The following is a 15,490-nucleotide window of genomic DNA, read 5'->3' as shown; positions in this document are numbered from 1 at the left end:
ATATTCCTGGCCACACCCACCCAAATCACCTCACCAGGAAAGCCAGGGGGAAGGGGACTGGACCCAAAGACCCCCAACCAGGAAGGAGGCTTGAAGTTGGGCTCCCAACTGCAAGCCTGAGAAGGGACAAGGAAATAGAGACTACAGAGGGAGAAGCGGGAGAAGCGAAAAGGTGGTCCCAGCTGTTGGGTGCTGGGTCCCAACCCTGGCTCTGAGGGAGCCTGGCAAGTGTTGGGGCAGAGGCTTAGCAGGAATGGAGAAGAAGGGGGCTGTGGGAGGGGTGCCAGGGATTGGCCCTGGGCCCCTACACAGGGCTTGGGGCCCAGCAGGACTGTAGTCCTACCTCCTTCCAGTTCTGACCCTGGGCCTGTCCCCTGCCTTCCCTCTCAACCCAGACCAGTGCTCTCTGAATAACGGTGGCTGCAGCCACAACTGCTCGGTGGCACCTGGCGAAGGCATTGTGTGTTCGTGCCCTCTGGGCATGGAGCTGGGGCCTGACAATCATACCTGCCAGATTCAGAGCTACTGTGCCAAGCACCTCAAATGCAGCCAAAAGTGTGACCAGAACAAGTTCAGTGTGAAGTGCTCCTGCTATGAGGGCTGGGTCCTGGAGCCTGACGGCGAGAGTTGCCGAAGCCTGGGTAAGACACGGCGGCGGCGGAGGGTGGCCGAGCAGGCCAGGCAGGCTGAGGCAGGCCACTGATCTGCAGTGAACTGGGTTTGGGTGGCCACCAAATGCCAAAGGCTGAGTGTTTCATCTGGGCCCTAGTGCCAGAGCCAACAGAGACCCTGCTTGCACCTGGACAGGGTGAAACAGGAAGCAGCAAGCCCCTCATTGACCCCATCACATCCCTCCCACCCTAGACCCCTTCAAGCCATTCATCATTTTCTCCAACCGCCATGAGATCCGACGCATTGACCTTCACAAAGGGGACTACAGTGTCCTGGTGCCTGGCCTGCGCAACACCATTGCCCTGGACTTCCACCTCAGTCAGAGCGCACTCTACTGGACTGACGTGGTGGAGGACAAGATCTACCGTGGGAAACTGCTGGACAATGGAGGTGACTCCCTGGCCATGCCTCCAGCTGACTCCAGGGTTGCATACAGACTGGACACTTGGGGCCACAGACCCAGATCCAGATAGCCCCAGGCAGAGGCCTTAGCTCCCCATCCCCCATATTCCTGTTAATTGGGTTAGATTTTGCTGTGGGTCTCAGTGCCTGATGCCCCATAATTATCGTCAGCAGAGATGCCAGCCTGATAATTAACAAAATGATCAGCCTTTCTTTGGAGTGGCCGGGAGCTTGGCTTCCCAAGTCCTGGAATTGTAAACTTGAGAGGAAAAAGCCAGTTAGGGGTGGAGTACCTGAGCCTCTGTCCCATGGCAGCCTGAACCATTGCAGGCTCTGTATTGAGCACCTGCTGTACTTCCGGGCTATGGCAAGACAGCAGTGATCAGGACAGGCTGTTTTAAATTGTGTGGTTAAGGAGGATCCCCTAGAAAGTGACATCTGAGCAAAGATTCAGAAAAGGCACATTTTACTAAAGGAATCTGTTGTCCATAATAAAGGAAACTTGGAACCATCTCAGATATCCATCAACAGGGGAATGGCTAAGGAAGTTATGATAATTTTCATACAGTGCAATAGCTTCTAAGTAATGAGGTATATACATATGTATTAGCATTAAAAAATCTTTAGGACATTCTGTGGGTTGACTTCTAGAAAACACTGTCTTCATATTGAGTCCAGGTCTGTCCCCCAAAACCTCCACCCTCTGCTCTGACAGCCTCCTCTATATTGGCCCTTTAGACAGTTGCATGCAGAAGGTGGCTCCCACCACCAGGCTTCTCCTCTCTGCTTGACATCCTGCCTGGGTGAGGAGAATGGGGGTGTCAGGAAGTCCACTGTTGGATCTGGGCTAATCAGAGGGATTAGCAGAGGTATCGAGAGTGAATCATTGAGGAGTTCTAGGATTCACGTGTTCACCCCACCCAACCCAGGAGACTCTAACTCCCCACAATCCTCTTCTCCAGCCCTGACCAGCTTCGAGGTGGTGATACAGTATGGCCTGGCCACACCCGAGGGCCTGGCTGTAGACTGGATTGCAGGCAACATTTACTGGGTGGAAAGTAATCTGGACCAAATTGAAGTGGCCAAGCTAGATGGAACCCTCCGGACTACTCTGCTGGCTGGTGACATTGAACACCCAAGGGCAATTGCACTGGATCCTCGGGATGGGTGAGGACACTGCCCAGCCCCATTCTGGCCCACGGGCCCTCTGAAGTCCCATTCAGCCTAGCCAAAGACACCTGTCTTCTTAGTGCAATTGCCCCCCCTTCTACCTTTTACCTGTGGTCCTACCACTGGCACCCAATTTTGGACCTCCTAACCCCCTCCCTATTCCCAGGATCCTGTTTTGGACAGACTGGGATGCCAGCCTGCCCCGCATCGAGGCAGCCTCCATGAGTGGAGCAGGGCGCCGCACTGTTCACCGGGAAACTGGTTCTGGGGGCTGGCCCAATGGGCTCACTGTGGACTACTTGGAGAAGCGCATCCTGTGGATCGATGCCAGGTCAGTGCCCTTGGGAGGCCAAGTCAGGAGCATCAGGACCTGCAGGGACGAGGTTAATGAAAAGATCCAGGGGGTCTAGAACCAGAAGCAGGTGGCAGAGGACCCAGCACTGTAGGAAGAGGACTATGGTGAGAGACAGCTGAGCAGAGGAGGCAGGTTGGAGAGGTCAGAAGCAGGGCTGTCGCCAAAGTCATCTAAGCCTGACTCTCCTCTCACAATCTGTGCTTTCTGCTGGGGTTATGTCTACCTAGAGCAAGGGAGCCTTCCCAGTTAGTCTGCCCAGAAAGGGCACCTTTTCTTCACTTTTACAAAGCCCTGTGTGCTAACCGCTGGCCTGGGGAGAAGGGAGCCAGAAAATTCCCTTAGGGAATGGGAGAGTAGAAACCTAGACCTGCCAGATTCCCACATCATGGTCCCAATGCCCTCATGTGCTTATTTGGGAGGGCAGTGGGCCTGGCACAGGAGGGGGGGTGCCCCTGAGCAGGGTGCTCTGAAGGCTGTGATCTCAGCCAGCATCCTCACTCTGCCCGACCACACTCTCAGGTCAGATGCCATATACTCAGCCCGTTACGACGGCTCCGGTCACATGGAGGTGCTTCGGGGACACGAGTTCCTATCACACCCATTTGCAGTGACGCTGTATGGGGGGGAGGTGTACTGGACCGACTGGCGAACCAACACACTGGCCAAGGCTAATAAGTGGACCGGCCACAATGTCACTGTGGTACAAAGGACCAACACCCAGCCCTTCGACCTGCAAGTGTATCATCCCTCCCGGCAGCCCATGGGTAAGGGGCCTGGGGCCTCTCAAGCATGAGATGGGAGGGGTCTGTCAGGACAGCAGGGGTGAGCCAGTTTTTTAGCAACAGATGAAGGTCTAGCAGCAGCAGATGCTGAAACAGGGAGTGAGAGTGGGCAAGGAGGGCCTGGTCTGGCTGAGAAAGGCCATTTAAGGACCAAAAACATCACTAAATATTCCTGCTGCTTTTCTTCCTTCCCTTCCCCCAGCTCCCAATCCATGTGAGGCCAATGGGGGGCGGGGCCCCTGCTCCCATCTGTGCCTCATCAACTACAACCGGACTGTCTCCTGTGCCTGTCCCCACCTCATGAAGCTCCACAAGGACAACACCACCTGCTATGGTAGGGAAGCCCCTCCCTCAGGACCAGGAGTAAACTGAGGCTGAAGGGATGGTCTAAGGCACCTAGGACTCCTGGTTTAAGCAAAGGTTAAGTCCCTGCCAAGAGGGGTCTCAGAAGGAGGGGCCCAGGTGATAAGCACTGAGAGAAGAAGCTGTAATCCTGTCGGGAGTCTACCTCTGGCAGGGCTGCTTCCCCAAAGGCAAGGGCGGAGGGAACCTCAAGAGGAACAGACCCTAATCAGGTGGATGGGCAGCCTGGAGGCAGGGGACCACCCTCAGTGACTGGCCTCACACCCACAGAGTTTAAGAAGTTTCTGCTGTACGCACGTCAGATGGAAATCCGGGGTGTAGACCTGGATGCCCCCTACTACAACTACATCATCTCCTTCACGGTGCCTGACATTGACAACGTCACAGTGCTAGATTACGACGCCCGCGAGCAGCGTGTTTACTGGTCTGATGTGAGAACACAAGCCATCAAGCGGGCCTTCATCAATGGCACAGGCGTGGAGACAGTCGTTTCTGCAGGTTCTGTCCTGGCCCTGACCCCTCCACTAGTGGGTGTGGCGCCCCTAGCCTGGCTGCTGACCCTGGTCCCCTACCCCTGCTCACTGGTCTTCTTGATCCTGATATTCCTTTTTCAGATTGTTTCCTCTCAGTGCTCTAATCTGACATTTCCTGGCTCCTGTTCTCCAGAAACCACTCCAGCTCCCCTCTTGACCTATGCCCTGCAAATACCCAACCACCAACCCTCTGCTTGTTCCCCCAGACTTGCCAAATGCCCATGGGCTAGCTGTGGACTGGGTATCTCGAAACCTGTTCTGGACGAGCTACGATACCAACAAGAAGCAGATCAACGTGGCCCGACTGGATGGCTCCTTCAAGAACGCAGTGGTGCAGGGCCTGGAGCAGCCCCATGGCCTGGTCGTCCACCCCCTGCGCGGGTCAGTCCAGGGCCCAGCCCTGGGGAGCTTGGGAGTGGGGCCAGGAAAGAAAAGACTGTGACCCTTCCCTCTCGACATCCTCCTCCAGGAAGCTCTATTGGACTGATGGCGACAACATCAGCATGGCCAACATGGATGGCAGCAATCGAACCCTGCTCTTCAGTGGCCAGAGGGGCCCTGTGGGTACGAGCTGGCTCTCCCTTTCTCTATAGCCCGTCTCTAATCCTCCATCCAAAGATGCTCACAGGGTCTCTCAGTTGCCCCTTACCCCAACAGTCCCCAGCTTAGTGCCTGTCCTCACCCACCTCCCCACCAGAACCACATGCCCTTTACACATACTCCGTTCCCAGCCCTGGGTCCACCCTGGTGCCAGGCTCCCTGGCAGTGACACCTTCCTCTTTCAGGCCTGGCTATCGACTTCCCTGAAAGCAAGCTGTATTGGATCAGCTCGGGGAACCACACCATCAACCGCTGCAACTTGGATGGGAGTGGTTTAGAGATCATTGAGACCATGCGGAGCCAGCTGGGCAAGGCCACTGCCCTGGCTATCATGGGTGAGGACCCGGGAGGGAGTAGGGATGGATGGGAGCAGGGCTGGCCATGCCAGATCTGTTGGGAACAGGGTGCCGGTCTGGGGGTCACCCTATGGGATAGGTCTGATGACTTCAGAACATCAAGCCCTTCAGGAGAGCTACGTGTGGGGCCTCCCTAAGGATCTCATTCCCTCCTGCCACCTCAGGGGACAAGCTGTGGTGGGCAGATCAGGTGTCAGAGAAGATGGGCACATGCAACAAGGCTGATGGCTCAGGGTCTGTGGTCTTGCGGAACAGCACCACGCTGGTGATGCACATGAAGGTCTATGACGAGAGCATCCAGCTGGGTGAGCAGAGGGAACAAGAGCCCTGGTATCCAGGCTTCACAGGCAAGGGGGTTGGGAGCCAGAGAGAGGCTTCAAGCTGCCACTAAGAGCAGCCTGCCAAAACAGTGGGGCAACGGGGATGAATGGGGATGAAAGTGGGTTAAGCTCCACTCACCACCCACAGGGTTTCCTTTTCTTCATTCCCACAAAGGTGCCCTATAGGTTTATAGCCTGGTCACAAGGTCCAGGCCTGGGAGGTTAGAAGACCTGAGAGTTGAGTTGGGTGGTGATCCCACCAGGTCCAGGGTAAAGGTGGTGACCATCCTGTCCCTGAGCAGCTGATTCTGGGAGGGCCATCTAACCCTTCTCTCTTCCTCCTGCCTCCTTTCCCCAGACCATGAGGGCAGCAACCCCTGCAGTGTCAACAATGGTGACTGCTCCCAGCTCTGCCTGCCCACATCAGAGACAACCCGCTCCTGCATGTGCACAGCCGGCTACAGCCTCCGGAGTGGCCAGCAGGCTTGCGAGGGTCAGTACTCAACCTGTCTTCCCTGCCTGGGCCCAGGCCCCCAGCCGTAACTCCTCCAATCCTACAGTGGTTATGACTTCCTCTTCTTACCTTGGTGCCAAGACTGTAATCATTATGTATTATCAAGGGCTTTCTGGGCTAGATACTTAGTAAAACTAAGCATGTGCTGGGTGCTGTGGGGAAATCACAGGGACAGGACTTCCTGTCCCTATGCTCTGTAGCCTGAGCCAGAAGATGGGATCAACATGACAGGGAAGCTGGACCATAAAGTGGCTATGACTGTCCAGGGCCTGCATTAGGTTTTTGAGAAGATGCCAGCAAGAAAGGTGTGCTCTGAGCTGGATTTATAGGACAGATAGGATTGGAGTATGTGGCTCAAAGAAGAGGATGCAGCTCAGTGGTAAAGCATGTGCTTAGCATTGCACAAGGCCCTGGGTTCAATCCCCAACACACACACACACACACACACACACACACATACACACACACACACACAGAAAAAAAGAAAAGCAGATAGGGCTATGCACAAGGCAAGAGGTATAGCTAAAGCCAAGTAACCAAAGTTCGGGAGGAATAAGTGGGTGTGTGCAGGGGCCCTGAGCTGAGTGGCAGGTAGGGTGTGGGAAGTCCTGGTGATAAGGCTGTGAGGGAGGGCGAGTCTCCTATGTGTTCTCTGCCAGTAATGCCTGGAAAGTGATGTTTGGGAAAGATTAACCGGGTGGCAGAGAGCCCGCAGAATGGGGGAGGGAGAAACCGAGGCAGTTAGACCAGTTAGGAGGCTATTAGGAGTAATCCCCATGTGGAGTTGGGGCCTGGTCTGGGCGGAGCAGCTGGATTGAGGGAAGGGGTGAGAGAGACTGAGAGACATTTCACAAGAACTTGCTAACTGATTTACAAGCTTGCCCCAGGACAGCATTTCCCAAAGTGTACTCCCAGGAACCTCCTTCTTTGATGTGGTGAGATGTTACAGAAACAAATGCTGGGTTGAACCAGGTTGGACAGTGTATTTTTACTGCACAACTTCTCAGAGCCTTGAATATGCTTATGTGCTGAGAATTTTTCAAGAAAGCTCTCCAGCGTCTGAGGTTTTCCAAACTCACTTGACCAACCATTCATTCTTTTTTTTTTTTTTTTTTCATGGAGCCTGAGCAATCAGGGCCCACTTAGGGATTCATTTGGGGCTACACTGTGTCAACAGGATAAAGACAAGGGATGATTTGGTGATGCCTGGATAGTGGTGCCTCCTGAGAAGTGGGTATAGGGAATGAGACTAGCTAGGTGCTAGGAAGGTTTGAGTTTCAGTTGGGAAAGGGTTAGGCATAGAGCAAAGTCCGGACGAAGAGGAAACTAAGGTCAGTAGAGCACAAATTTGAAGTCCTGATTCTCTGTTTCAGTCCTCCCAGACTCTCCCTAAGGCCCTTTGAGGGGTAGTAGGTTTGGTTGGTGGAGGAGGGCAGAGCTCAGGGAGAGAAAGCTGGGTCTCTTCTGCCCTCTAGTGGTAGCTAGAGGTCCTGCAGAGCCCTGTTCTCCAGACTTACTGGCCTGGTGACTCTTTCCCACCAAGCGCCAGGCTCCTGGCCTCATGCCAGAGTGTATATATATGGTGGGTAGAGAACATGGCTTGTGGGCAATATCAGAAGGGGATGCAGATAACAAGTTAAGAGTGACAGGAGCCAAGCCTCAAGGATGTCAGCAAGGCCCATGCATGAAGTGTCCTTGTGTTTCAGGTGTGGGTTCCTTTCTCCTGTACTCTGTACACGAGGGAATCCGGGGAATTCCCCTGGATCCTAATGACAAGTCAGATGCTCTGGTCCCAGTGTCGGGGACCTCATTGGCTGTTGGCATCGACTTCCATGCTGGTGAGCCATTTGGTAGCGGGGGAGTGGGACATGGCCGGGATCTTTGGGGGGGGGTGCACTCTGAGGCCCAGTGACAGGCTGCCTGCGCTGGCTTGAAAAGAACTTACCAGAGCTTCCCCACTGCCTACTGCCTCACCTTCCAAGCACCAGGTGCCTACAGCACTTACCCACCTCTACCCTGACCCACTATGTGACTTTGATCCCCTTCCTTGCCCCTGCCTTGTTGAGCATCTCCTGTTGGCTCCTCTACTTCCAGAAAATGACACCATTTACTGGGTGGACATGGGCCTGAGCACCATCAGTCGGGCCAAGCGGGACCAGACATGGCGCGAGGATGTGGTAACCAATGGCATTGGCCGTGTGGAGGGTATTGCAGTGGACTGGATGGCAGGTGAGCAGTGGGAGAGACCAGGGACTTGGGGTGGGGCAGAGGTCTGGGGGGAACATGGGGCCTCAGAAGAAGAGGGAAAGGAGTAGGCAGGAGCCAATGGGGAGCTACATAGGGATCTAAGGGCAGAGGGGTACCAGGAAATATGTCCCCACTGACCTCCCTGAGCCCCACCAACTTCCTCCTCAGGCAACATCTACTGGACAGACCAGGGCTTTGATGTCATCGAGGTCGCCCGGCTCAATGGCTCTTTCCGCTACGTAGTCATCTCCCAGGGTCTAGACAAGCCCCGGGCCATCACTGTCCACCCGGAAAAGGGGTGAGGAGCTAGAAAGGCTGGCTTGGGTCTGGCACTATCACTGAAGAGGTCCCTCTCCTGCATGGTCTGGGGACTGACCCTCCACTTTCATCTCCATCCCGCAGGTACTTGTTCTGGACTGAGTGGGGTCAGTACCCCCGTATTGAGCGGTCTCGACTAGATGGCACAGAGCGAGTGGTGCTGGTCAATGTCAGCATCAGCTGGCCCAATGGCATCTCAGTGGACTATCAGGTTTGGACCCATACTCAGCCCTGCAGCTAATGGGCTAGATCCCCCTGGCTCTGTGCTCTACCATTCTGAATCTCCTTGTGATGAGCCCCATTCATGGGGAAGACATGGAACAGGGAGAGTCATGGAGTCTTCTAGCCCATCCCCTACCCAGAATAGGTCTTCTCTGCCCTAGGGAAGATGGAAGGGTCACTCAGAAGTGGGAAGTGGAGGGACACCTAGAGAGTGGCATCTTAGGCAAGTCAGAAGTCAGGAGGACCTGGACGAAGTGGGGAAAGCTAAATTAAGGGCTCCGTGCAGGCCACACACTGTGCTGGGATATGGGAGCTGGAGGGAAGCATGGTTCTGAAGCAAGGTGGGTACTTCTGTCCCACAGGATGGGAAGCTATACTGGTGTGACGCTCGGATGGACAAAATTGAGCGCATCGACCTGGAGACGGGTGAGAACCGTGAGGTGGTCCTGTCCAGCAACAACATGGACATGTTTTCAGTGTCTGTGTTTGAGGATTTCATCTACTGGAGTGACAGGTGAGAGCCCTGCCATCTCTCATCTGTTCCCCCCCTCCTGGTTCCATCAACACCCTGCTCATACCCTTCCCTTCCCCCCAGGACTCATGCCAATGGCTCCATCAAGCGCGGGAGCAAAGATAATGCCACAGATTCTGTGCCCCTGCGAACTGGCATTGGAGTGCAGCTTAAAGACATCAAGGTTTTCAACAGGGACCGGCAGAAAGGTGAGGCTGAGACCCTAGGCTAGGGAGGAGAGTCCATTGAGGACAGCCGGGTCTAGGAGTGAGAGGGTCTGGGAGAGAGGTTTGACCCACAGGGGCACTTACTAGTGACTTCCAAGACCCCAGGATTGAAGGAGAGGTTTGTCTCCAGGACAGATCTGGATGTTGGGCTCTGGGTCCTGGAGGGTCATCTGAGCTGAGGATGAGCAGGATGGAATTTCCACTGGACTCGGCTGACAGAGGCACCAGTGAGCCTTTTCAAAAGGTGGACTGTGCCCTCTGTAACCCCCTCTCCCCACAGGCACCAATGTGTGTGCAGTAGCCAATGGCGGGTGCCAGCAGCTGTGTCTGTACCGGGGTGGTGGACAGCGGGCCTGTGCCTGTGCCCATGGAATGCTGGCAGAAGATGGAGCATCTTGTCGTGAATATGCCGGCTACCTGCTCTACTCAGAGCGCACCATCCTCAAGAGCATCCACCTGTCGGATGAGCGCAACCTCAATGCACCTGTGCAGCCCTTTGAGGACCCTGAGCACATGAAGAATGTTATCGCCTTGGCCTTCGACTACCGAGCAGGCACCTCCCCAGGCACCCCTAATCGCATCTTCTTCAGCGATATTCACTTTGGGAACATCCAGCAGATCAACGATGATGGCTCCGGGAGGACCACCATTGTGGAGAGTGAGCCAGACCCCAAGTGTTCCCAGGAAGTGGGGGTGGGAGGGCCAGTGTAGACTTACAGATATCAGCCAGCCCACCCTACCCTGGCTCTGAATTCTACCTGCTGTAGGTCCCTAGCTAAGGACCAGTTGGATCACTGTGTTGTTGTAGTTACTTCAAAGTTTCTCCTTATCTGGAGTCAGGTGGCTCCCTTGGGGCCTAGTTCTGCCCATAGGCTGCCTACAGTGTTCTCCTGGCAGAGCCCAGTATGCAAACCTAGGCTGCAGACTCCGGCCAAGGTGCAGCTCCAGTCCCTTGGCATTTCAGTAGCTTGGAAAAGCTTCTCACTCTCACCAAGCCCTAACTTTCTCACCTGATGGGAGACAGGATCCCAGAGATGCTACATGTGAAAGCTTAGCTCAGCACAGAGAAGTCATGCTCAAGGGTGGTTACACCCATAGGACTGTCCTACAGTGACAGACTTTTAGCTCTTTGGAAACTGCTATGTTGCCACACTACATTTTCTCTGCTGCAGGCTGGTTAGCCCAGTCCTTTTGATTCGTTTATTCATTCCTTCATTTAATTGGTCCATAAAGATCTGCCAGGAGCTGAATGAGGTGCTTCGTATACAGCAGAGCAAACCTGTTCTCTCTAGGACATCTTCTGTATCATAAAGTCCTGTCCACATGTCTGTAAACAGGCATGTGGGTGTAACTGGAGTATAGCTTTGTGCTAAGCATGCACAAAGCCCTGGGTTTTATCTCCAGCACCAGAGGGGAAAAAAAAAAGTGTCCAAAGCTAAACTCAACACTCTGAAATCATGGCTTGATCAGAGAGATGGGTAGAACCGCCCCTCCCTTCAGGCTGTTGGGACTACAATGCAGCACAGCCTTTTGGCAGCTGCTCTGTCGTACAGCTGGAAGCCACTAACCCTGAGTCTTCCTCCAGTACCACCATTCGGCTCTATCTCTCATAGTGCATGTGGTTTAAGATATCTCCTTTACCAAAGGATTCAGTTCAGGTCTTTGAAATAGGAAGCTCCCCACTCCAGCCCAAGCAGGAGTCAAGTTATTGAGGTCCACATTGAGGTCTGCACCCCAGTGGGCAGAATTGGTAGCTCTTGAAAAGTGTGAGCACACATAAGCCAAGTTGCCCAAGAGTGGGCTGATATCGAGAAGGATTAGGCAGGGAGGCCGTGGATCACTTGAATGGGTGATGATAAGGTGGTCCAGGAAGAGTCAAGGTACTTTGGTACTTGGGGCACCAAAGTTTCTGTGCTGCACCGTACACCCTATACTCCCCATACTCCCCCTTCCAGCCAGAGAACAGGTGCCTCAGGCCATTGGCCTTAGCTCCTGCCCAGGCTCCCCTCTGGTTCTGCTCTGTGACCCACTCCCTACCGTGGCTGCTCCTGTCTCTTTACAGACGTGGGCTCTGTGGAAGGCCTAGCCTATCACCGTGGCTGGGACACTCTCTACTGGACAAGCTACACGACATCTACCATCACCCGCCACACAGTGGACCAGACTCGTCCAGGGGCGTTTGAGCGAGAGACAGTCATCACCATGTCCGGAGACGACCACCCACGGGCCTTTGTGCTGGATGAATGCCAGAAGTGAGCTGCCAGGCCTGGGGATTGGGTGAGGTGGGCTGAGGGGGCAGCAGAAACTGCCTCAGGTAGCCCCAGGTTGGGGATGGAGGAGTTTAGAGGTGGGCAGCAACCCCGGTTTCACCCGTCTCTGCTGTGTAGCTTCAGGTGAGCTGCATAACCTCACTGAGCTTGTTTCCTCATCTGTGATATAGTAAAGGGTAATACTCAGGTGCTGGAACCAAAGGGAAGGTCAGGGTCGTGGAGGACACTTTGGCTTTTGTGATCGATTCACTCGTCAGACAGCTAAGTTCAAGGCACAGAGTAAGTCCTGTAGTGCTCTAGGACTCAAAACTTCAGGTAAAGAATGTTCACTGAGCCAGGCACAGTGGCGAACGCCTTGTAATCCTAGCAACTTGGGAGGTCGAGGCAGGAGAATCACAAGTTCAAAGCCAGCCTTAGCAACTTAGTGAGGCCCTAAGCAACTTAGAGACCCTGTCTCTAAATAAAATATTAAAAAGGGCTGGGGATATAATGTAGCCAATGGTTAAGCACCCCTGGGTTCAACCCCCATTACCAAAAAAAAAAAAAAAAAGAATGTTCACTGAACCCCAGGAATGTGAAATCCACAGGCTGAGCCTGTTGTTCATGCCCCCTAGCTGGGCAGAGCAGTCCTATTCATGGGCAGCAATGACAGCAGCACAGGGCTGTCACGGGGACTGAGAGGCATCATGGAGGCTGTGCTCGGCTCAGGACCTGAAAGTGGGAAAGTCAAAGCCTGCATAGGGAAAGGCCTTTTGAGTCAAAGCCTAGGTGAGGGAAAGCTAAAGGCAGGGCAGGACAGCAAGGGGACCTCCGCAGTTCTTCAGGGTATTGGCAGACCAGGAAGCTGGGGTCGGGTTGCAAAGAGGGTAAGCCAGAAAGAACTTGAAGAAAACCTCCTATGGGTGGATGCTCCCCAGTTCCCCAGGGTCTACCTGGGGTCTTGCTCTGTGCTCCTGCAGGGACAGCCCTCACCCCACTGTGTGGGCCTCTCATGACCCACCCTGCACCATGGCAATCCTGGCCCACATGTGGACACTTTTTCCCCTGATTCAGAAGCATTTGGAATGTTTTCAAAAAGCTTTACTAGGAAACTAAGGGACAAACAAAACCCAAAAGCAACTACATAGAAACGGTGAGTGTACTGAACCGAGATTCCTCACCCTGATGTAATTCTAATCCAGCCCCAGCCCAGCCTGCCTGGCACAGCTGACCCAGCACAAGGGCCCTCTGTTCCCTCCTGCCTCAGCATGTCTGGCTTGTAGGGACATGACTGATGACGAAGATCCAGGCTTCCCTGCCATGACCCTTGGTGACCCCACCTGTCTGGGGCTGGCCACAGGGCCTGTCCTTTATAGGCCTGGAGCCTCCATCATGCTGGGCTCCCTGGCCTGCATCCCACCCCCATCCCAGGGGAAGGTCCCTCATGTTACCCACCAAGTTCCTTTCCTCTCACCCCAGTCAGTTCTGTTGTTCACTGAGCAACTGGCTCCAGAGAACTAGGGATGTTCTGAGGACTCAGTAGGGAACAAGAGAGTTGGAGCCCTGCCTCAGGTGTGTCTAGTTCTACTGAGTCGAGGTGGCAGGGAGCTTTTTGACTGTGTGCCCAGGGCGTGCCCTTGACTGGATGTCAGGGAGCATGTTATCACAGAGGCCATTCTCAGCCCTAGTCTGAAGCTGGGGAAGGGCACAAGGTACACAAGGAGACAGGGCAGGGCTATCTTGAGGGCCTTTCTTGGCTAGAAGGAGCAGGCACTTTGGGGGAGTTGGAAGGAGCTGTATGGACCAGACGGAGGGGCAGAGGTGAGCAGAGGCTCAGATGACCCTGCCTCCTTACCAAGTCTGCCTGGAAGCTGGCATTGGGGCACTAGAGGGCCTGGGAAACTCACAGTCAGATGGGTAGAAAGTCTGCCATATTCCTGGCTGCTGAGTGCTTGTCCCAGGAAAGCCTTCCTCTGCTCCCACTGTACCTTCCTATGGAGCAACTTTACCAAACTTAGAAGCCACCATGGCGTCACACAAAACCCCACACATGCAAGTTTGTTGATTACAGGAGGAAAGCCACCTCCCACTGTGAATGTGACGTGGGCTGGATCTGAGGGTGTGAAAGTCCCTGGTGGGGACAAGTCAGGTCAGCTCTCACAAGGCAAGGAGAGGACTCTAACTGCTGTCCTGGGACACCTATTTTCTCTGGACAAGCTGGAGGGAAATGGTACCTCTCTCCAAACTCCTATCCTGATTCCATTGTCATCAAGAACCCCTGGCCCTTCTCCAGGATGAGGCCTTTACAATTGCAGCCTTGTCCTCATGAGCTCACAGAGGCTCCGGAGCAGCTCAGCTCCCTGATGGACAAGAAGCATAGTTTTCCTCCATGGCCCTAGCAGAGAAGGCAATAGTTCAGTTGTGGTGGGGGACTTGGTTGGGGGTAGTAAAAAGAGTGAGACTAGAGAGATTCAAAGAGATGAGTCCCTCAGCTGTGTGATAAGAGCAGTAGCTAGGCCAAGGTGGGAGGGGGCAAAGACAGGTCCTACTGGAGAATTCAATGACATAACTGGCTTTTGTGTCCTTGGGTGGTTCTCCAAATCCAGTGTGTATAAGGGTTGTCTGAGTACCACTGGAAAGTACTGGTTCCCCTGCCCAGCCCAGCCCAAGTAAGTGTGAATCTAGGAGAACAAAAGCCCAGGACTCACCACCCAATACATATGGACTACACTGTCACACTGTTATGTTAAATGCCCCCTGAGACCTCAGGAAACTGAGGCACATGGTGGTGAAGTAAATTGCCTAAGGGCACCTACCTAGTGAGTGGTGGAGCCAGGATTGGAACCTGAGTTCCTGACTCACTTGGCTACATGATCTCTCATCTCAGTAAATTCAGACAGTCATGTCAGAGACACTGTAGTGTGCCTGTGTGTGTACACACCTACACACCATAAATTAGACCAGGCCGTGTAGTGGGTGAATTGTGTGAGTAGTAGCCAGGCCCTTCCCAGACATCAGGGTTATGTTGGCTTCCATGGCTGAGGTTCCCATGCCCTGCGGTTTGGTGTATTCCTTGACTAGTCCCTGGGTTCCAGTTGTCTTCACAGCTGGCCCATGCTCTCCAAGGTAGACTCTTTGAGCCCTGTGTTCCTCTTCCCCCCAGTCTGATGTTCTGGACCAACTGGAATGAGCAACACCCAAGCATCATGCGGGCAGCCCTGTCTGGAGCCAATGTCTTGACTCTCATTGAGAAAGACATCCGCACACCAAATGGCCTGGCAATCGACCACCGTGCAGAGAAGCTCTATTTCTCCGATGCCACCCTGGACAAGATTGAGCGGTGCGAGTATGACGGCTCCCACCGCTATGTGAGTCTACAGGGTGGGCAGGCGGACAGCACAGGGGGAGGCCAGGGTCAGGGGATAGCCAGTCTGCCGGTCACAGAGCATCAGAAAAGCAGGTGTGCTTCACAGTGGGAAGACCAGGAAGAGATGAGAAGTCCCACTGGGTCCTGGCCCTGGACAGCCCTCATGAACTCTGTCAGAGCCTGGTTTCCTCATCAGTTAGACAAGGGAGATGGCAAGATGCCCCCACAGGTCCTTCCTGTTCTGTGGTTTCCCAGGCCCTCCTGTCCCTCCTGCCAGCCCAG

General features: G+C 54.2%; 1 protein-coding gene across 1 annotated transcript in view; it reads left to right on the top strand.

Annotated features, from left to right (window-relative positions):
* The window catches only part of Lrp1 (LDL receptor related protein 1), an 80,064-nt gene that overhangs the window by 43,125 nt on the left and 21,449 nt on the right, over window positions 1-15,490 (top strand). Inside the window, exons 23-43 of the mRNA XM_026398453.2 lie at window positions 396-641; window positions 865-1,062; window positions 2,037-2,241; window positions 2,411-2,575; window positions 3,119-3,363; window positions 3,584-3,715; window positions 4,015-4,242; window positions 4,484-4,658; window positions 4,747-4,841; window positions 5,063-5,212; window positions 5,398-5,538; window positions 5,912-6,046; window positions 7,774-7,905; window positions 8,162-8,296; window positions 8,483-8,612; window positions 8,717-8,843; window positions 9,217-9,368; window positions 9,450-9,574; window positions 9,873-10,250; window positions 11,655-11,844; window positions 15,005-15,209. Coding sequence (XP_026254238.2) covers window positions 396-641; window positions 865-1,062; window positions 2,037-2,241; window positions 2,411-2,575; window positions 3,119-3,363; window positions 3,584-3,715; window positions 4,015-4,242; window positions 4,484-4,658; window positions 4,747-4,841; window positions 5,063-5,212; window positions 5,398-5,538; window positions 5,912-6,046; window positions 7,774-7,905; window positions 8,162-8,296; window positions 8,483-8,612; window positions 8,717-8,843; window positions 9,217-9,368; window positions 9,450-9,574; window positions 9,873-10,250; window positions 11,655-11,844; window positions 15,005-15,209 — 3,689 coding nt within the window. The remainder of the gene's footprint in view (window positions 1-395; window positions 642-864; window positions 1,063-2,036; window positions 2,242-2,410; window positions 2,576-3,118; window positions 3,364-3,583; window positions 3,716-4,014; window positions 4,243-4,483; window positions 4,659-4,746; window positions 4,842-5,062; window positions 5,213-5,397; window positions 5,539-5,911; window positions 6,047-7,773; window positions 7,906-8,161; window positions 8,297-8,482; window positions 8,613-8,716; window positions 8,844-9,216; window positions 9,369-9,449; window positions 9,575-9,872; window positions 10,251-11,654; window positions 11,845-15,004; window positions 15,210-15,490) is intronic.

The sequence above is a fragment of the Urocitellus parryii genome, chromosome 5 (genome assembly GCF_045843805.1).
Source record: "Urocitellus parryii isolate mUroPar1 chromosome 5, mUroPar1.hap1, whole genome shotgun sequence".
Lineage (NCBI taxonomy): Eukaryota > Metazoa > Chordata > Mammalia > Rodentia > Sciuridae > Urocitellus > Urocitellus parryii.
The sequence above is the reverse complement of the archived record's forward strand: the minus strand, read 5'-3'. Positions and strand labels throughout refer to the sequence as shown.